At 43.8% G+C, this 18804-nt stretch overlaps 1 protein-coding gene across 2 annotated transcripts in view; it reads left to right on the top strand.

The window, feature by feature from the left end:
• ZPR1 (ZPR1 zinc finger) overlaps nucleotides 1-18198 on the top strand; it is a 44964-nt gene extending 26766 nt beyond the window's left edge. The window contains exons 6-14 of one of the 2 annotated variants that reach the window (XM_085859898.1): nucleotides 8006-8128; nucleotides 8285-8443; nucleotides 13381-13447; nucleotides 14492-14562; nucleotides 14827-14916; nucleotides 15102-15212; nucleotides 15314-15403; nucleotides 15786-15851; nucleotides 17806-18198. In XM_085859898.1, coding sequence (XP_085716024.1) covers nucleotides 8006-8128; nucleotides 8285-8443; nucleotides 13381-13447; nucleotides 14492-14562; nucleotides 14827-14916; nucleotides 15102-15212; nucleotides 15314-15403; nucleotides 15786-15851; nucleotides 17806-17925 — 897 coding nt within the window. In that variant the 3' untranslated portion in view covers nucleotides 17926-18198. Of the gene's footprint in view, nucleotides 1-8005; nucleotides 8129-8284; nucleotides 8444-13380; nucleotides 13448-14491; nucleotides 14563-14826; nucleotides 14917-15101; nucleotides 15213-15313; nucleotides 15404-15785; nucleotides 15852-16011; nucleotides 16781-17805 lie in introns of those variants that run through there. The other variant, XM_085859899.1, reaches the window with a different exon arrangement.
• The last annotated feature ends 606 nt before the right edge of the window (nucleotides 18199-18804 follow it).

Below are 18804 nucleotides of genomic sequence, written 5' to 3'. Positions count from 1 at the left end.
CAGTTCGAATAGGTGTACCATATCCCTGTGTGTCGTAAGAGGCGACCAGGGTTGGCGTCAGGAAGGGCATCCGGCCATAAAACATTGCCTCAAGAAAAAGCCAAACCCCTGCACAGCAGGGAAAAATGGCTGTAAAAACGGTCCATCAGCGTGTAGACGACCGCTTCTAGCCAATGGCAGCCGCTCTCGCCCACCGAACGGGCAAACCTCGTCGCAGCTTTCGGAACAACGCCGAAATCCAGCTACGGGTGTATTTTTAATCACAACGTAAATTAGCCAACTCTTCTGTCCACGCGCGACAGGGTCCGATCGCCGAATTGTCGATTTACCTAAGTATGCGCGCAGACAGAAATTCCGGGAATTTACACCTCGACGGAGCCTGCACGAAAACGAGCCGTTCTAAAGGCCCGGTCACACCTTGACGTTTTAGCCAACGTATGCCGATTTTTGAATTTTTTTTCTAAAACGCTGGCACACGTTGAATACGTTATGGGTAAGTTTTGATAACATTGAGAGCACGCTGAAAAACACTGCCATACGTCGTTGTACGTTGGCTTTAAACGTACTTTTCGGTTGTCCTCAAATTTTTTCATGCTTGAAATTTCACGACGTATGCCGGCGTATGACTCACACGTTCTGCTACGCTGGCCACAAGTTGTATGCACGGTCTGCGATCGTTGACAGACGTCAACACATGCTACTTGTAAGTTAATCATAAGTTGAGACACGCAGAGGTAATGTTTAGCGTACCCGAAAGTTATTTCTAACCTATGATTAACGTGTTGTTGGCACGTTACGCGATCGTTGCCACACATCGACAGACGTTACTTTTAAGTTACTCATAGGCTGAAAGACGTCGGTATAATGGATCGTCCTTGCGTCAGCGTCCACGGCCACGGCCAGGACACTTATTTGCAGCATTCTTCAAACTTTTCTTCGGCATGACGAGGATGTTCACACTTCGATGTCTAGCTTGGCTATGATTCCAATTGTCCATCGGCAGCGTCTATTTAAAATAGTCGAGTTTGAGCGTTTTAACACGTTCAGAAGAAACGCTTCAAATTTCCAAACCCCAGCGTCAAAAAAAAACAAACAAAAAAAAAACAAAGGCGAGTGACAGCAATTTAAATCGTTCATTGTAAACAATGAAACTAGCTGAGTGGTACCGTTTAAAAGTCGTTGAGTGTAAAAAAAAAATCCAATTGTTGAGCGCAAGCGTCTACTTTCAATAGTGGAGATGCAGCCATTTAAATCGTTGAGTGGCAGCCTATGAACCTACCCGTGGACACGCGGACGCAAGGACGATCCATCATAACCCACACCCTCCCCCTCACACTCACCTACTACTGCCAACATGAACAAACTACTACTACTACTAATACTGATACTGATACTGATACTGTTACTGCTGACATGGACATCGACTCAAAAAGGACTCGAAAACACTGTTGGGTTCCCCTTTTATGAGCAGCATTTTTATATACCAATTCCCAAAACCGCTGGGAACACATCTTTATATGGCAGTTGTAAGCTAGAAACGCATTCATTTTTTTTTTTTTTTTGTCGACCGGAAGACGTCATTGGAATACGTCTCCATACGTCGATGTGTGTTGGGACTACGTAAAGAATTGGTTCAAAGCACGTCAAACATAAGTTAGAAATAAGTTTCGCGTAAAAAAGACATTACCGCGACGTGTTTCGACTTATGAGTAGCTTATAAGTAGCCTTTGTGGACGTGTGTAAGCGTCCGCATATCGTGTGTAAAACTTATCCCCATCGCATGCGGAACGTGTGTCATACGCCGAGTACGTCGTAAAATTTTGAACATGTTTAAAATTTCTTGACGTACTCTACTTACTACGACGTATGATAGCGTACTTTAGCGTTCTACTCACGTATACCAAACTTACTCATACCGTATTTGACGTGCCCCCAACGTTTTAGACACATTTTTCTTAGGTCGGCATACGCTGGCAAGATCGCCAAGGTGTGACCGCGATGTTGTCACTTCCATTTCTACGGCAGTTATGATTCGAATCGTTGTGCGTCAGCCTTTTAATAGGCTACGTCACGACATCGTCGGCTATGCGTGCAACGCGCTATGCCGAAGTTAGACTATCGTTGGGCATAGGTTGTGTAGGCCAACAACAGGTTCAGCATTCGTTGGTATAAGTTATCTATAACACAACGAAACGTTCTGTGTCCATTACTAATATGTTATGCATACGACCAACTCGTTATGAATACGTCCGAATCTTTAAAAAAAAACATCAAAAGTTCAACGTCAGCCAGCGTTTTACATACATTTTAATACCTTGCCATCGCTGGCTAAAACGTCAAGGTGTGACCGGGCCTTTAAGCAGCTCGTTCCGTTTGCAATTTGCCGAGCGGTATATTATCGCGAGGCCCCGTCGGACTTGATTATCTTATCGGCTATTAAAAAGTCAGCTAATATTCCGTACGTAATAATGGCAGTCAATGACAGGAAATGACGTAACGAACAGGTCACATTCACACAACGGCATTTATTTATACACGTATGCAAGCAATGGGGGTAAGGGAACAGGACACGAGCAGAAAGTGAACTACAACCGTTTGTCTATAGTTATTATGTACAGTCATTTATGCAGTTTTACTTATGGGACTGGCGCCACGAAAACACACACAAAAACCCAGAAAAGGAAAGAAAGAGAAAACGTGACCGTGTGGTGAGTTCCCCGAGCTCGTGTCCTCCACAATCTGACTCCGCACATGATCCAAAGTGACTCCGTCACGACCACCGACCCAATCCGCGCGATCCAGCGAGCGTGTGCGATGCAGAGCCCAGAGAGAGAGAGAGAGCACGATCCAGAGAGCGCGCGCAATGCACAGCACAGGGAGGGAGAGAGCGCGATCCTCCTCAGCACGTCTTTTTATAGCCAAGCCCTGCCCCCTTTCGCCTCCCGCCCCTTCTTCCAGCGCGCACGAGAAACATCTCGAAGGAAGCGTTTTCCCGCCAAATCGGGGCCGTTCCCTCGCCGCTGCGCCGCATTCGTTATTCCTTCTTGTTTTTATCCTGCACGTGTTGAGAATCCACTTGCAGGTTTGGGAGTCTCCTGCGTTTGCCGGCGGAGTTGTTATTCGTTGGGGGGGGGTGGGGGGGCCATTGTCTGTTCTCCCTCGACGAATGCCAGGCTTCTGGCAACCGTGTGCTGAGGTGGAAACGTGGTGGTTGTGGTTGTGGTTGTCGTAATGGTGGCATGGCTGGCGTTTGGTGGTGTGGTTGCACGGTTGTGGTTAAGGTGGTTGTTGTGAAGGCGGTTGTGGAGAAGGTGGCTGTGGTTGTTGAGATGCGGTTGGTGGTGGTTGTGGTGGTTGGTCCAAAATAAAGATAGCAAAAGAAAAACTACCTCAAAGATCACAGCCCTGTTACACGAATAAATCCACTAGACGATGGTTGGGGAAATCTAAACTGAACACGTACTTATCGACATAACTGATCTCAGGACCTATATGGTGTCCTGTGAATTTCCACAATTGTAACAAGATATATATATATATATATATATATATATATATATATATATATATATATATATATATATATATATATATATATATATATATATATATATATATATGAGTTTTCCATCGTGATTTCAGATCTGACAATGTTTTTTTTCACAATACTCGTTCTGTAAAATGTGAAATTTAAAAAACAAACCTCTTCGGGAATGCCCCTAAAAATTCTGCCGAAAGGGGCGTAACCCACATGACGTCAACTGCAGGATGATAAAGGCTGCACTTAAATTACTCGGGTTGGTGGTCTACGTGATTCCATTGGCTTTCTGTGTGTTTCCACATTCGATTGATCGACTCAAACGCTTCGTTCATTTCTGCATTAAAAAAAATCAAACATTTGGTTTTCAATAATGGATAACATGGACTTTGATTTGTCTGGTAGTGACTGAGTGTGGGAGAAAAGAAGGATTTTGGTCTGAATCAGATGGAGAATTGTTGGCTAACGTAGTCGTTGGAGGTGAAGTTCAGGCAGCTGGAAATGGAATACGGACGGCCTTACCAGTTCGATCCCGAAGCAGGACAAGCAGAGGAAACTGGCGATGAAATTCCAGCGTTCATGATGATCGTGAGGACATCGAAGGAAGACTTGGCAATAACAACTGGTTAGACTAAATCCTATTCGTAATTCAATAATGTAAATTCGACTTGCATAATGCTCGATATCAGAAATGTTTTTGTGAGGTGACGTGAGCAGCGCACGCAGCAGACATGTTGCACCGCGGCGAATTAATCACAAACAAGGCCAGCCCATGTCATCGGCGTATCTCTCCGCGCATAAAACGAAGCAATCTCGCTCTCCGGATACGATGAAAACTTGTGTGCAGAACACAAATTGCGACACAATTGTCTCGAGTAGTCTGATAAATCTGACGTTCTGTTGCATTTTTATTTATTTTATTCCTACTGTCGTCATGTTGCGCCAGTAGAAAACAATGAAGAAAAGAATAATAAAAGAAAGCTACAGCACGTCAGATTTATCGGACTAATCGGATGGACGATGGGTTTATCGGACTAGTCTCGACTCTAGAGTTGACAAGTAACTTGTATTAGCATGCACACAATGTTTCAGTCAATGCGTAAGAGTCCCGAGGCTATGAGGCCATGTAATAGGACAGATAAATTTGTCTTTCATAGTTGTGCCAACATATTTTTCCCTGTTCATTTATTACAGCATTTTGGCTAATTGTTAATGAATAGCAAGCCAATGGAAGCAGTACCTTCACTTTAGAATTAACCCATATATGTCGAGTGCAGCCATACCTGGCTTGCATGTATGTGGGATTGTACCTATCCCAGCAGGCTGGTTTCAACGAACAATTCACTAAGCTGTGAAATGTGGGTGCAGGTTTTTCACATTGTTTGATTTTAAAATTATCTCCTTGCGCCTTGAAATGATGGAATATTAAACTTTATTATTTTACTTTTATGTCCCTGTAAGTTTATTTTTTAATGGAAACGTTCAACAGTCACATTTTATATTTTGTGGACATGGTATAGCCCTTTATTGTGCATACATGTATTGGATTTGTACACTACTACGACAGGGGTAGTGAAGGGATAAATAATTGCCTCGTGATTGTTGTGCATACATGGCTCAGAAGCAGAATTTCTTTTCCGCGAAACAATCACAGGAATTAAGACGATCAGTGAGATAGCAAACACGTGCACAATGCATTTGTACGTACTTTATACGGCGCGTGATATCTCGAGTCAATCCACTCTGTGCGAGTTTTTTTGCAGATGACGTCAACGCTGCGGTTCGCTGAAGTCAACTTTTTTAAGGGGCGGGGCATAGCAAGTTATGAAAAGCACCAGAAATGTTTGAAATATTGGTCTAATTATCCCATTTTTTATTTTATAAAAGAAACATGGGTGATTTCTTCACTAGGAAGGTCAAGTTAATATATAAATAACCAGAAACTTTTGAGTGTCATGGGACCTTTAAAGCTATGTTTTGTTCAAAATCTTAATTGCTTCCATTTGCCCTGCCCCCTCTTGTGGAATTTAATCTGACGGGGCCAGTTGTGACGTGCACGATGAGAACGATCTTTCAGGAATTTTTGTGATGCCTCCATCACACGAAGGACGTTGCAAAAAAAAACCTGTGAAACACCGCCATGTGACCCTTGTGCTTTGTCACATGACCATGCGATGTACATTTTATCGGGGGACACCGAGTAAGGGCTGGAGAAACTTGGGTAGGGTGTAGGGCAACCTGGGTGTGAAGGCGATGTGAGGGAGTTTATCACCGTAGTCTCACACAGTGCAAAAGGAGTTCGATTTAGGGATTCCAAGGCCGGCGAGAAGAAGACGGACATTAGGATTGGGATGGCAGCACTTTCTTAAAAGCACAGACTGCACCACATGAACACTGGTGGATGAGCCATTGATTTCCGAGTCATCCAGAGATGGAGAGGGTGGTAGAAGAAAAAGCAGACTTGGAGAAAGGTGTTTGGAAGGACTTCTGTGGGAAAAATTTACCATTTTTAAATTGCCATGATGGAGAAGGACCCAGACGGAGACCCAGACCCAGGCTGAGACAAGGGACAGACAGCGAATTTGGGTGCTTTTTGAAAATTTGGATGAAACAGAAGCTATATAGTCCATGAAGCCGAGCCCAAAATTTTGGTCATTAGTACCAAACAAAGTGCCCTGTTCTAGTCAAGTGTTTTTTTTTTTTTTTTTGTAAAGACGGGTCCCCTGGGGTATCAAAATCACTTGATAGCAAGGAAATATCGATAGCTTATGTCGTGTAATGGCACTGTTTATATGCGACCCCCTCTTGCACAAAATCGAATATTTTCGATAATTTTTATACACCATGGATTTGAGTTGGGCGCGTTTTATACTGTAAATATACTTTAATTTGTATAATCTATATATCAAAAGAAAGCTCATGGAGTGGGAAAATGGGAAAAATGGGAATGGGAATCACAATGGGAAAAAAAAATCTTTTCAGTTATGAAGTAAGGAATCGCCACATCATGGCAGGAAAGCCGAGAGGTGCGCATGCTCACTCTGTCTAGCCTGAATTTGAATCTCGACCCAGCTCTAAACTATCATCCAGGGTGATTTCACAGGCGGGGTGATTGAAACTGTTTCACAGGCAGGGTGATTCATCAATGTATGTGTTGTCTCTCAGGTGGGCGATAAACTGGGCGTCACATGTGCCGGAATTCCTCACCCCTCTCTCTCCCTCAACCCTCTCCCATCCTCATCCCTCTCCCTCCTACACCTTCCCACTGTCTCCCACCCCTCTCCTTCTTTCTGACCCCTCTCTCTCCCTCTCTCTGACCCCTCCCCTCTCTTTCCTCTTCCCTCGCTCCCTCCTCTCTCCACCCCTCTATCTCTCCCATCCTCCCTCTGAACCCACACCCTCCCCCCTCTGTTCAGGGGATTGTAGCATGTGTGAATGAGATTCGGAGTGAGCCGACCAGTGGGATGCAAAAGTTGCTGCAGGCAGGCAGACTTTTACCGGGAAGATAGTGTTGATTGTAAATGCTTCTGCCGCAGGTGTGCGTGCGTGCTCAAAGTTTTGTGCCGAGGACTCTCTTCAGGATCGTCACTGCTTCCAAATGGCTTCCAAATGTAGTTTGTTTGTAGTAATAGTCCGAGGTATGGTTTTTAATATCTCTGTGAGGTTCTTTCTCATCATTCCTGGAGCTCCAACTATCACTGATACAACTTTGGCATTCTTCAGCTTCCAGGATCTTTTCACTTCATGCTTGAGGTCGTGGTAGTTGGTCATTTTCTTCATTTAGTCCAAAATCACTGCTATTAACACCTCATTTAGCAATGCCTTCTTCTCTTTTTTTTGTACCCAAGTATGATATCTGGTCGCAATGCTTTGTTTTCGATGTTCATGCTCAATGGGATCATTGGTTCGTACGTGAGCGGTACTTCAATGTTTTCAGTGATTGCTTTTGGTGAATGTTCTCACAGATTTTCTGGAACTGGGACATCAAAGTTTTGCAGATGTGCCAGTGGTTAACATTACAAACTCTGTTGTGTCATTGTGTGTACAGCTGTTCTGACATGGTTTTTCTGTGTGTGTGTTTGGTCATCAAGTGTAACATATTGCAAATCATCATCTCCACCCCTCACCTTTCTTCTCCCCTCCCTACTTCCTCTCTCTCTCTCTCTCTCTTTCTCTTTCTCTTTCTCTTTCTCTTTCTCTTTCTCTTTCTCTTTCTTTCTCTCTCTCTCTCTCTCTCTCTTTCTCTCTTTCTCTCTTTCTCTCTTTCTCTCTTTCTCTCTTTCTCTCTTTCTCTCTTTCTCTCTTTCTCTCTTTCTCTCTTTCTCTCTTTCTCTTTCTCTTTCTCTTTCTCTTTCTCTCTCTCTTTTTCTTTTTCTCTCTCTCTTTTTCTCTCTTTCTCTCATAAAATACGCCTTTACTCTGGGGACTGCACCCACTTTTATGATTGTTGGTCCTGTCATTTTTTAGATCCTTGATGACCCATCTGGAAACAGCTTCATTGAGAACCCTCGGGCTCCAGGCCCTGATCCAGACCTGCACGTGTCGTGGTACCAGCGCAGTCACGAGCAGGACATGAAACTGGGAATCCAGGTGTGTGATGAAGACGTGCCATGGCAATAATATCAGGGCGGAGGGCGGAAGGGTAATTCTTTTTTGAAATTATCTTTGATTGAAATATTTTCTTTCGTTCATTACTCTTTCTCCTGACACTCTTGTCTCTTCACCTGCGATCATGATTTTTAACAGAAACCCAAAAGTGGAGATACGATGCAAGAAGCTTGCGATGATCACAATGGTGACGATGCCGGAGAGACACAGCCGGAAAAGGAAGCGAACATAATAGAACAAGAAAATATCCAGGAAAAGGATGAGCTGAAGAACAATTCAGATGATTTGAGACACGAGGTTTGACGTCTGTTGGGGTGTACACGTCACTGTTTGGTGTCCACATCATAAATGCACTTTCGCTTTGCACAGAGTCCATTACTTTTGTTCATTCGATTATGTTCTAACATCTTCCCCTTCGTTATAAAATGCCATCGATCAGCTGTTTGAGACTTTCACATCACTATGTTTAGAGGAAAAACAAGCTATTCATGTTTTTTGTAAGGCTTTTTATAATTTGTTAAGTTTGGATTGTGTTGCATACATATTGTTCAAGGGTGGACGGTGGTCGCGTGCATGCGTGCATGCATGGGTTCAGGAAAACAAATTTTGTGTAAATACACTGGGTCGGTGTTATGTACGAGCATGGATGAAATTCCATTATGTTGAGGAAAACCATATTTTTATAACGACCCGTAGGGAGGTTTTTGTGTTTTCTTCGGCAGAAAAGCGTGCCGTGATTGTAGGGAATTGAGGTGCTATTCCAAGATGCCGATTGTTTTTTTTTGGTTTTTTTTAAACCCATTTCATCCAGATGGGGTACAATGCTAACACATCATGACCACGATTGTGTGAGTTGCTCCCATGGGAGTTATTTATTATTTTTTTAAATGAGGTATTTTTGTCGAAGTTAGCCAGGTACATAAACTTCCTAGTGCGTTACCGTGATCAAATTCCCGCCACGCAGAATGTCTGTCGATATTGGTAAATACGGAAACGGCATCCATTGTTGGATTTATTTTTTTCCCATCGCCGTTTTCTCCCGTGAACTTCACGGAAAATGCTGAAGTGACGTCTTTATATCGTACAAGGTAAAGACTCGATTCTGTTGCACACAAATCTGAAACCTGATAATGTCTGGGCACGGTGAAGTTTGTGACCACATCGATATGATACCACTAAATCTTAACAAGTAACTTTGATGCATGAGGCCATTTGGCCTATCATGCCTGTGCTGCACCACCACCACATTAGATAAATCCATTTGGCTCTCGACTTGGTTTCACTGGTGGGGATGAGAAAAGTGTGACAGGCACAGAGATGAGAGTGTTGTAAGTGCAAATGAAATCAATTTTTAAAAACTCATTTGTTTGTTACGACTTGCAACTTTCCCTCGTACATTGCCATTGTCTCTTTTTCGAGAACTTTACCAATTTTAACCTCCCCCGGGGATTTGCCATTAAAGCTGAGCCAAAATTGGTTTCTCGTGTGCTAGATCTGCAATGGCCAGTCGCCACGCCAACGTGTTTTTACAGGATAACAGTTTATTATGACAAGGTACAGGACGACAAAAATGGAGAATCCTGGAACAAAAGCTAGACGGACATAAAAACTTGCAGAGAAATAAATAAGGCGCACTCACGATCGGATATCGATGTATTCCGAAAACTCTCATCTTTTGTGTGTGTGTGTGTGTGTGTGTGTGTGTGTGTGTGTGTGTGTGTGTGTGTGTGTGTGTGTGTGTGTGTGTGTGTGTGTGTGTGTGTGTGTGTGTGTATATATGTATGTATGTTCCCGAAATACAGCTGAAATGGTACACGATAGCGCAAAAATTTAAGGGCCACCTTACCATTCTCCTGCGGTGGGCAGTACCAAGTTTCGTTAAAATCGCGCAACAAATTTTTTTAGCAAAAAATCAATTCCCGATTCAGTCAAGTACTCTTCAGGAGAATTTGATCAATGCAAACAACCTCAGCAGTATTGTTCGCTGGAGCTATCTTTTATTTTTCTTGAAATGATTTATTTTAAAATCTCAAACATTGAGTATAGACAAAGAACGATTTATTTTTAAGCATAAAATAAACATCGCCATTTTGATCTCGTACTTCCGTGTTCATTAATAAAATTGTTTAGAAGATTATGCACAATAATTTCTTCGACTTTCTTGTTTCCGTTTTTATCTTGCCAAAACAAAGTTTTTACAAGATATGTTAGTCAGCTTGTATGTTTTTTTTTATTTTTTTTTATTTTTTTTTTGTTTGTCTGTAATCACATATAAAAACTTCTGCAGAGCACAGTTATCATTGGAAATTTTTGTAACTTCGCATATCAGAGGCCTATAGAGGTCCCTTTCAGCGCATAAAATTTTGAAGGTCAAGGTCAAAGGTCAAGGTCACTTTGTCGCAAATCAGGGGAGTCGACGAAACCCTTATTTTTTGAGTAATTTTGATCGGATCGTCTTCAAACTTCATGGGAATATAGTTCCTGGTCTGGCGCTCAGCTGATTAATTTTTGGTGGCGATTGGCCTTGACCTTCATGGTTAGCGCCTAAGGTCAAACATATTTGACCCCAAGGTCAAATTTTCAAGTTTTTAGAACCATATCGTGTAGTACCTCACATTGAACACCTCGATGAATGCTTTCTCGATATGTCAAGCTTGAGACATTATGACGTCATTTGGTGACATTATGAGGCAAACGCATATTTTTCATGGTTACTCTGTAGAACGATTCTCATCGGAATCTCTCGTAGGCAGATATTCCTCAAGGAGTCGCTCCTGGTGGATAGCAGCTCTGTTCACCTCAGTGTGACCTTAAAGAAGTCACACGTGGTCACCTTTTGGAAAGATACGGGTCACCCTGCAGGTGACATTGGTTTATTTTTCACATTGACGTGTAATATCAAGTTTCGTTCAAATCGGGCAACGAAAAATAAAAATAAAAAATCAATTCCCTATTCAGTAAACGACTCTTCGGGATTATTTGATCAATGCAAACAACCTCAGCGGTCGAGTTTGCTGTAGCTCCGTTTTTAGGTCATCTGTAACGAGATGACCAAATAAAACCAGTCTCGATGTCCGTCCATACGTACGTCCATCCCCATTTTTTCTTCCGATTTTCTTGATATTTGGTATGTGGGTAGATGTCGATGTGGGATGCACGACGGTATGACCTTTGACCCGATTGAAGGTCAACGTCAAGGTCACTCCAAAGTTGCGAAATCGTCCATTTTCAAAATCTATCTCCTCCGCCGTTTTTTTGATCCGATCTTCGAAATTCCTTCGGATTCTGATAATATGGAACAATATCTAAATTTGGTCGGGCTGGTTTTTAAAATTCGTCCTGGTTATCGAGTCACGTCTCTTCAAAGTTGGAAAAATCGTTGATGTGATACGGTCAAAAAATTTTTGCCCGATCTTGATGAAACTTGGTATGATGAGTGATGGGGTCGATGAGTGATGCACGATGGTATGACTTTAGTCACGATTGAAGGTCAATGTCAAGGTCACTCCAAAGTTAAAATCAGCTAATTTCAACATTATCTCTGCCATTTATTATCCGATCTCGGTTTAATTTCCAACGGATTATGATAGTAGGGTACAATATCTGAATCTGGTTGGGTCGTATTTTTCGAATTTGTAATTTGATTTCTGAGGTTTTCTATCCTTTTTACTCCCGGGCTTTCGTCTGTACGTTGAACCAAAAGACAAGCCGATCAGAGATCCACATCTCCAGAGCTTCAGAGATAACCCTCACCCCCAACCGGGGGTTAATTTTTATTTTTTAGAATTTTTTTTATATCAACCGCTGTCATAACGGGAACCCAACGGGTTCACGGGTCATCTAGTAATAAATACCCACTGGATACAGGAAATATGCAATCCAAATGGCCACCAGAGCACAACTGGGGCTGCCAGGCGAGGTCTTTTGGGCAGACGTTATGGCGTTAATGAGTCCGGTATCCGCCAAGTAAAAGAAATGAGAAGAAACCGTGAGGGGCTAGTGAATGCTCTGTTTTATACCGGAGTGAGGGTGATTCCGGTAAATCACTCCAGATGACGTGTGACCCCTCCCCACCCCCCCTTTTCCAACATTAATATTAATAGTTCTGGAAAGCTACGTGCTATTCAGTATTCATTTATTTTATGATTTTTTTCTCCAAATATCACTTTCATCCTAATACTTTCTTTGTTACAATTTGAACAGGATCACCCCCAAAATGCATGTCTTGATGTCAATTTTTCAAAATTTCTCGGGATCCCCCTAATGAGGGTCGTTTTGCTCGGTACTTTTTCTTTTTTCAGAAGTTCTACAGCTCCACTCCATGAACTAGTCAGGAATGCTGCAAATTGTGCCGAAAGCCACATTGTTCCCTTATCTCCCACCCTTCACATTGCATCTCCTCACTCTTCACCCCCACTGTCTATACCTGCCACTAGAACAGCTCGTTACCATTGGGGGCCAAAGGTCTCGGGGAGCTGCGGAGGGAATCGTGTGGCACACTGTCTTTTAATCCTGTCATTCCTATATATATATATATATATATATATATATATATATATATATATATATATATATATATATATATATATATATATATATATATATATATATATATATATATATATATATATATATATATATATATATATATATATATATATATATATATATATATATATATATATATATATATATATATATATATATATATATATATATAACACCAGGGGGTGCTGAGAGCCAGTTTGTGAGTTAGTTGGTCGGTTTGTGCACTACTAAACACTAGGGGGCTTCACCTCTGCAATGTGTGCTGCGGGACCAGACTGCACAGAGTGTCAAATACTCAGATTCGGCCTCATCATCCCCTCCTTTGCCAACCATAATCACCACTTCAATCACCATTGATCATTGCCCTTCATTTATCCTGCTTTACCTCTTGTAATGATTGTTTATTGTGAGTTTCCTGCATCCATTAATTACGAACAAAAGGAGAATGCATGGAAATCTCCACGAAGTTACACTTACCTTTACTGCTCAGGGCAGCCAGGCCTAGTCCATGCGTAATGAACACCTGCACTCGGTGGTTAGAGGTCAGCGGACCGTCTTTGCAAGAGTATAATATGACAAGTACCTCAATTCTTTTTGCCAGTTTGCAAACTAACATCCACCAAGTGTTTGTGTTGTCGTTTGAATATCCCTAATCTTTAACCACAAACATTTTTTTTTTCTTTCAGGTTTTGAGTTTTCCCACAAATTGTCCAGAATGCAACGCGTCTGCTGAAACGCATATGAAGCTGGTCCGTATCCTGATCTTGTATCGTGGGTTTGTTTCGTCTGTTGTCACCATAGTTGCAGGACAGATGCGAACGTTCATTTAATTATTTTTTTTTGCATTGATGGTTGTGCTACGAATGCCACTTGTGTCGGTGATTGTTGTGCCATGAGTGCCAGTTTGAGTGGTTTAATTATTGATTTGTTAATTTTAACATGAAATAAGGCCTGTGGCAGAGCGCGCTCTCTCTCTCTCTCTCTCTCTCTCTCTCTCTCGCTCTCTCGCTCTCTCGCTCTCTCGCTCTCTCGCTCTCTCGCTCTCTCGCTCTCTCTCTCTCTCGCTCTCGCTCTCTCTCGCTCTCTCTCGCTCTCTCTCTCGCTCTCTCTCGCTCTCTCTCTCGCTCTCTCTCTCGCTCTCTCTCTCGCTCTCTCTCTCGCTCTCTCTCTCGCTCTCTCTCTCGCTCTCTCGCTCTCTCGCTCTCTCGCTCTCTCGCTCTCTCGCTCTCACACACGACTGTCAGACGAGACAGATACTGAGCTTGGGGAAAATACCGTCACTTCCCGGGGTACTCTGTACCAGTGACCACAACTATTGTGCCGTCTTTCTCACCGCACTCAGCGGGGCATTTGTGAAGGAGGAATTTCCTCCGCCCAAATCTTATGGGGATTGTCCGTGTTGTTATCCTTTTAAATGCTAAACGTCAAGCAAAGAAACTGCATGTACCACGGATTGTCTTTGATGTCTTGGCTAGGGTTTGAACTGCCGACCTCCCAGACCCAGAGCGGTGGATGGTAATTTGGTGGTTGGTGTGCACAGGTGTGAGTGGTTCCTTCTCGAGGTGGAGGTAGCTGACAGATGGTGGTTGGTTGGTGGATGGGAGTGGGATTGGGCGGTGGGTAGGAGTGGGTGCGGATCCAGGTGGTGCATAGGAGCCGGTGCAGCACCCGGTCATAAGTAGGAGAGGGGGCAGAACCGGGCAGTGGGTACGAGCGGGACCGGGTGGTGCGCAGTACATGAGAATATTGTCGCCGGCATGTATCACGATGGTTACTTTTCTTTATTGCCTTGCGCAGAGATTCCTCATTTCAAGGAAGTTGTCATTATGGCAACAAACTGTGGGGCATGTGGACATCGGACCAATGAGGTAATCTCCTTCGATGATTTGATCAGTTTTATATTTTTCGCGATAATGGAAGCTTTCGTGCCATTGTTTGGAAATGTGTATTTTTAACAGATAGAAAATTATGAAACTGTTGTATTGATGTCTTCTCACCCACCTCTACCTTTGTTTCATTACCCAGATTTGGTGGGGTTGGTTGGGGTGGGGGGGGGTAGGAGTTGTCCGATTCTCGATGTGTGTGCCCACATTGTTATTTCCAGCTGTCACTGGTCTGTGTTTGTGCTACAGGTGAAGGCCGGAGGTGGTGTTGAGTTAAAGGGTAAACGCATCGCTCTTCATGTTACTGATGTCACAGACATGAGCAGAGATTTACTGAAGGTGACAATACGATGATCGTTTTCTTTAAAAACTCAATGATGATTCATTCACCCGTTCTTCGATCCTTAACCCACGTTTGCATGGGCGTTGCCTGATTTTTGTGTACTCGTTGCCTCTGATTGAAGCGTGTTTGGTTGACGTTTCTGGTTCGAGTTCCATGCCAAATTATCGCTCGTATGCCACAGTCGGACACGTGTGCAGTTTTGATCCCTGAGCTGGATCTGGAACTCGGACCTGGTGCCCTCGGTGGGAGGTTTAGTACCCTGGAGGGATTACTGCTGAACATACGGGATCTGGTGAGGTGATGGGGTGGGGGGTGGGGGGGTGGGTTGTTGAGGGTGCGTGTGGTTGAGTAATAAACATCCTTGGTATTATCGATCCTACGTTTGGCCAACAGGTTGTGGACAAAAATCCATTCACCATTGGAGACAGTGGAGATGTTGACATGGCTGAGAAGTTGAAGCGTTTTGGTTGTGAGATTGATGAGGTTGGAACCACTTTTATTCACCTCCTTTGGGTGCATGTCCTGCTTCCCTGCCCTCTCTTTTTCTACCTTCCACCTTTTGCTTGCTCTTATTTTCCTCCTCATTATCTTCATTCTTCATCATGTCCTCTCTTTTTGCTTGTTTCTTCACCCCAACCTCACTTCTTTCCCCACTTGTATTTATTGTTCCCCACCTCTTCTGTCACTTGGTTGTCTTCATTGACAACTCATCCTTCCCTGACCCCCCCCCCTCCTCCCCACACCCCCAACTGCTGGATATGTGTCTCCTCGTCATCCATCCTCTACCTACCCAATCCTCTTATTGGCTGTCTCAAAACAATTCACCTTTTCATTCCTTCCAGTGACTTCCTTTGTTTTCTCTCAGATTGTGGCAGGAGGGAAAGACATCATGTTCATTCTCGACGATCCAGCAGGAAACAGCTACCTGCAGGTACATTAACTTATCCCCCAAAAAGTCCCCAAGTATGTCCAGCGCGTTGCCATTGACGACGAATGCAGACTGCTGCGATGAAGATTAAAGATTGTTGCCGTCCTTTTGTTTTGTACTATTTGTTCCTGAATCGGTGCGAAACATTCTCTCTGGCATGAAGGGTGGAACCCGTGCGTGATCGCCGGCATTGGTGGTGCCAAAATGGTGACGCTCCCTCTTCGTTTTTACGCGGTGTACCACTGATGTCGATAAAACTTTCACGGATATGTAACGTGGCCGTGTCACTTTGTGAGATGCACAGTGTTGTTAACCAATTGGTCAGGTTCATCACAAAGGTAAATCGTCCGGTGTTCGTGATTCCCCACCAGGTGAATTGAGTGCCATCCAATGGCGTTTCCCTTCGTCTCGACGACGGAGTGATCATTTCACGTTTCTTTGGCGTCATTTTATTTTTCTATAGACAAGGTCCTTTATAAACCGCAGAAAACGAATGGCGTATCGTCTCACGGCATTGGTTTGCCATCCGTGCTGTATTTATAGCGTTTGTGTGTCGAGATAAAGCCATTTTGCATTGTGAGTAGTCACGGTGGTATTTTGAGAGAGAATTGGTTGCTGTCGTGGGACTGCCATCGCTGTCAGGAATGGCGTGCGACCTTTTACCTGAGAATTGCAACTGTCGCTCATCGCTGCCTTGATCTTTGTTTCGTGACCTTTTTACTCTTGAGGATTTTTTTTTTCTTCCACAATACAATTGGTTTCCTTTTTGGAAACGACACAAACAAGATGGAATGTGTGTGCGTGCAGATTACCGACATCTCCTCCTGTTGCGTATTGAAGGGAAATATGAGTTGCGTTGCGACGTCACAAGCCAGAACGCTGATGTTGATGTGTTGGCGTCGATCCAATTTTCAGGACGAAAGGACTTTCGGTGTTGTTTTCCCCTGGTTTTTGGTTGCAGAAGATCAAAAAAGACCTGCGCGTGGTCGGTGCAATGACCTAAGATGCTGAGCTTGACTCTTGCTGACCTCTAGTCCGTCGACTAAAATGCCAAAAAGCGGGTCTCGGTATCGTTTGCTGTTATGCCGCTTATTTCCACACAAAGCCTGCGATGTTATCCTCAGAAATAGTCGCACAAAGACAAAGTCGTCACGTACACATGACTGTGCGTGTGTGACGGCACGCCTGGGAGATCCCTCCACCCTGTCCTTCGTGTCACCTGAGGATTATGGTGCTTTCGTGATGCGTGCCTTGTGTTCACCAGTGTTGATGCTCTCCCAGAGGTTTCGTAGCCGCTCCAGGTTGGCCCGCTGTCGAGAGGTGATAAACCCCAAAGCCTGGTTTGCTTTGTCTCCCGCTTCATATCCTGCTTGGCGCTGTGGGTGACATCACGATGTGATTAAACGGTGTTACTGCGTTTTGTACTTTGACATTACACCCCTGTACCTGAAACTTGAGGCATGCCTGTGTTTCTCACTACAATTACGTTTTGGAGCACAGTTCGGGCTGCAGGAAGAGGAAGTTGCATTATGTATGCATGACTATTACAGATGCAATGTATTATGGATTGAAGAGGAAAAGGAAGTTGTGTGGGAGGGAGAAGAAGCTGTGCTGGAACCAAAACAGGTGTAATTGGCTTCATTAGCTTGATCAGACGGAATGCTGTCCGCAGGCCCTGGCAATGTTGGCTGCTGCCGTAGCAAGTGATAGCGGTTACCATTGTGATGGTTAATCGTGACTATCATGATTCCTGATGTGTGAAATGGGTCCCAAATCATGTCATGACTTTCTCTCGTGACACTGTTCTTTAAAAGGCCTCAGATTTGTTTGAAGTCAATGACTGATCATGCATTGGGTTATGGAAAGGAACAAACAGGATTAGGGTTGATTTAATTGGTCCATTGCATAAGTACTTCCACCCTGAATGTGCTGATGTAACGATTGCTTTTGTGTGCAGAATGTATGCGCTCCCGATCCCGATCCAGCCCTCACGGTGACAGATTATGAGAGGACCTTTGAGCAGAATGAGGAGCTGGGTTTGACCGGACTCTTGGCTGAAGGCACGAGTGCAGAGTGATCGCCGGCAGGTGCCAATCTTGCTCATCCTTTGCCTGTACGATACACATCTACTCCAGCCATCTATTTGTGACCAATTTGGTTTTGAGGTCCATGAAGGGTCCTCCGTGGGGTTGAGTGATCCTGTTTGCTTGATTGAGGTAGTTCGAGACCGAGGAGGTTATAATGGCCTTGAGTATGTGGGGTAACCTTTCGCTCTGCAATCTTATCCTCATGGTCATCTTAAAGCAAACTTGTCGGTCATCAGTGAATACAAATAAAGTGCTTTCGCTTTTTTCCGTCTCAAACTCCTTCAGTAACAACATGAATTGAGAACGTTTTTCTGAAAGTACTTTTAATGATTCGTGAATTTCCAATGCAATTTGCATAATCCAATCCAGTTATAATCGGAATTACTTGGTGTTTATTTATTTATTTCTTGTGTACATTATTGAGGCTCATGGAAGAGCTGGGGAAACACCAACAGCAGAATAGAAGTGAGAAAGATCAACGGGAGTCGAAGGACACGTTGAAGTGAACAAGCTGCTGCACACAAGCTTAATGAAGCACAACAGGAAGGGAAGGCAGGGATGAAACGGAAAAGAAACAAAACCAGTCGCCGACTGGGCATCCTCCATCGTGCAAAGTCCTTCCTTGGCACACCTGAGCTCCTGACCACGTACAAAGCTTTTGTCCTTGGATTATTGGCATCTCTCACGATGAGGCTGTGTCTTTGGGTCTCTCACTCTCACCGCAAGCAGGTCGGTGGTCTTTCTGTCTTCTACCGTCTCCTCTTCGGTCTCGCCCTCCCTGCTCTGTCTGCGATATGTCCCCACCATATTTTCGCAGAGCGCTCAAGGTCAGCCAGCAAACTCCTCTGGAAAAACTACCAAAATCAAGA

Source organism: Eptatretus burgeri, chromosome 16, assembly GCF_056783735.1.
Source record: "Eptatretus burgeri isolate ZD-2024b chromosome 16, Ebu_testis_v1, whole genome shotgun sequence".
In the NCBI taxonomy this organism is placed as follows: domain Eukaryota; kingdom Metazoa; phylum Chordata; class Myxini; order Myxiniformes; family Myxinidae; genus Eptatretus; species Eptatretus burgeri.
This window is presented reverse-complemented; position numbering and strand designations above follow the sequence as displayed.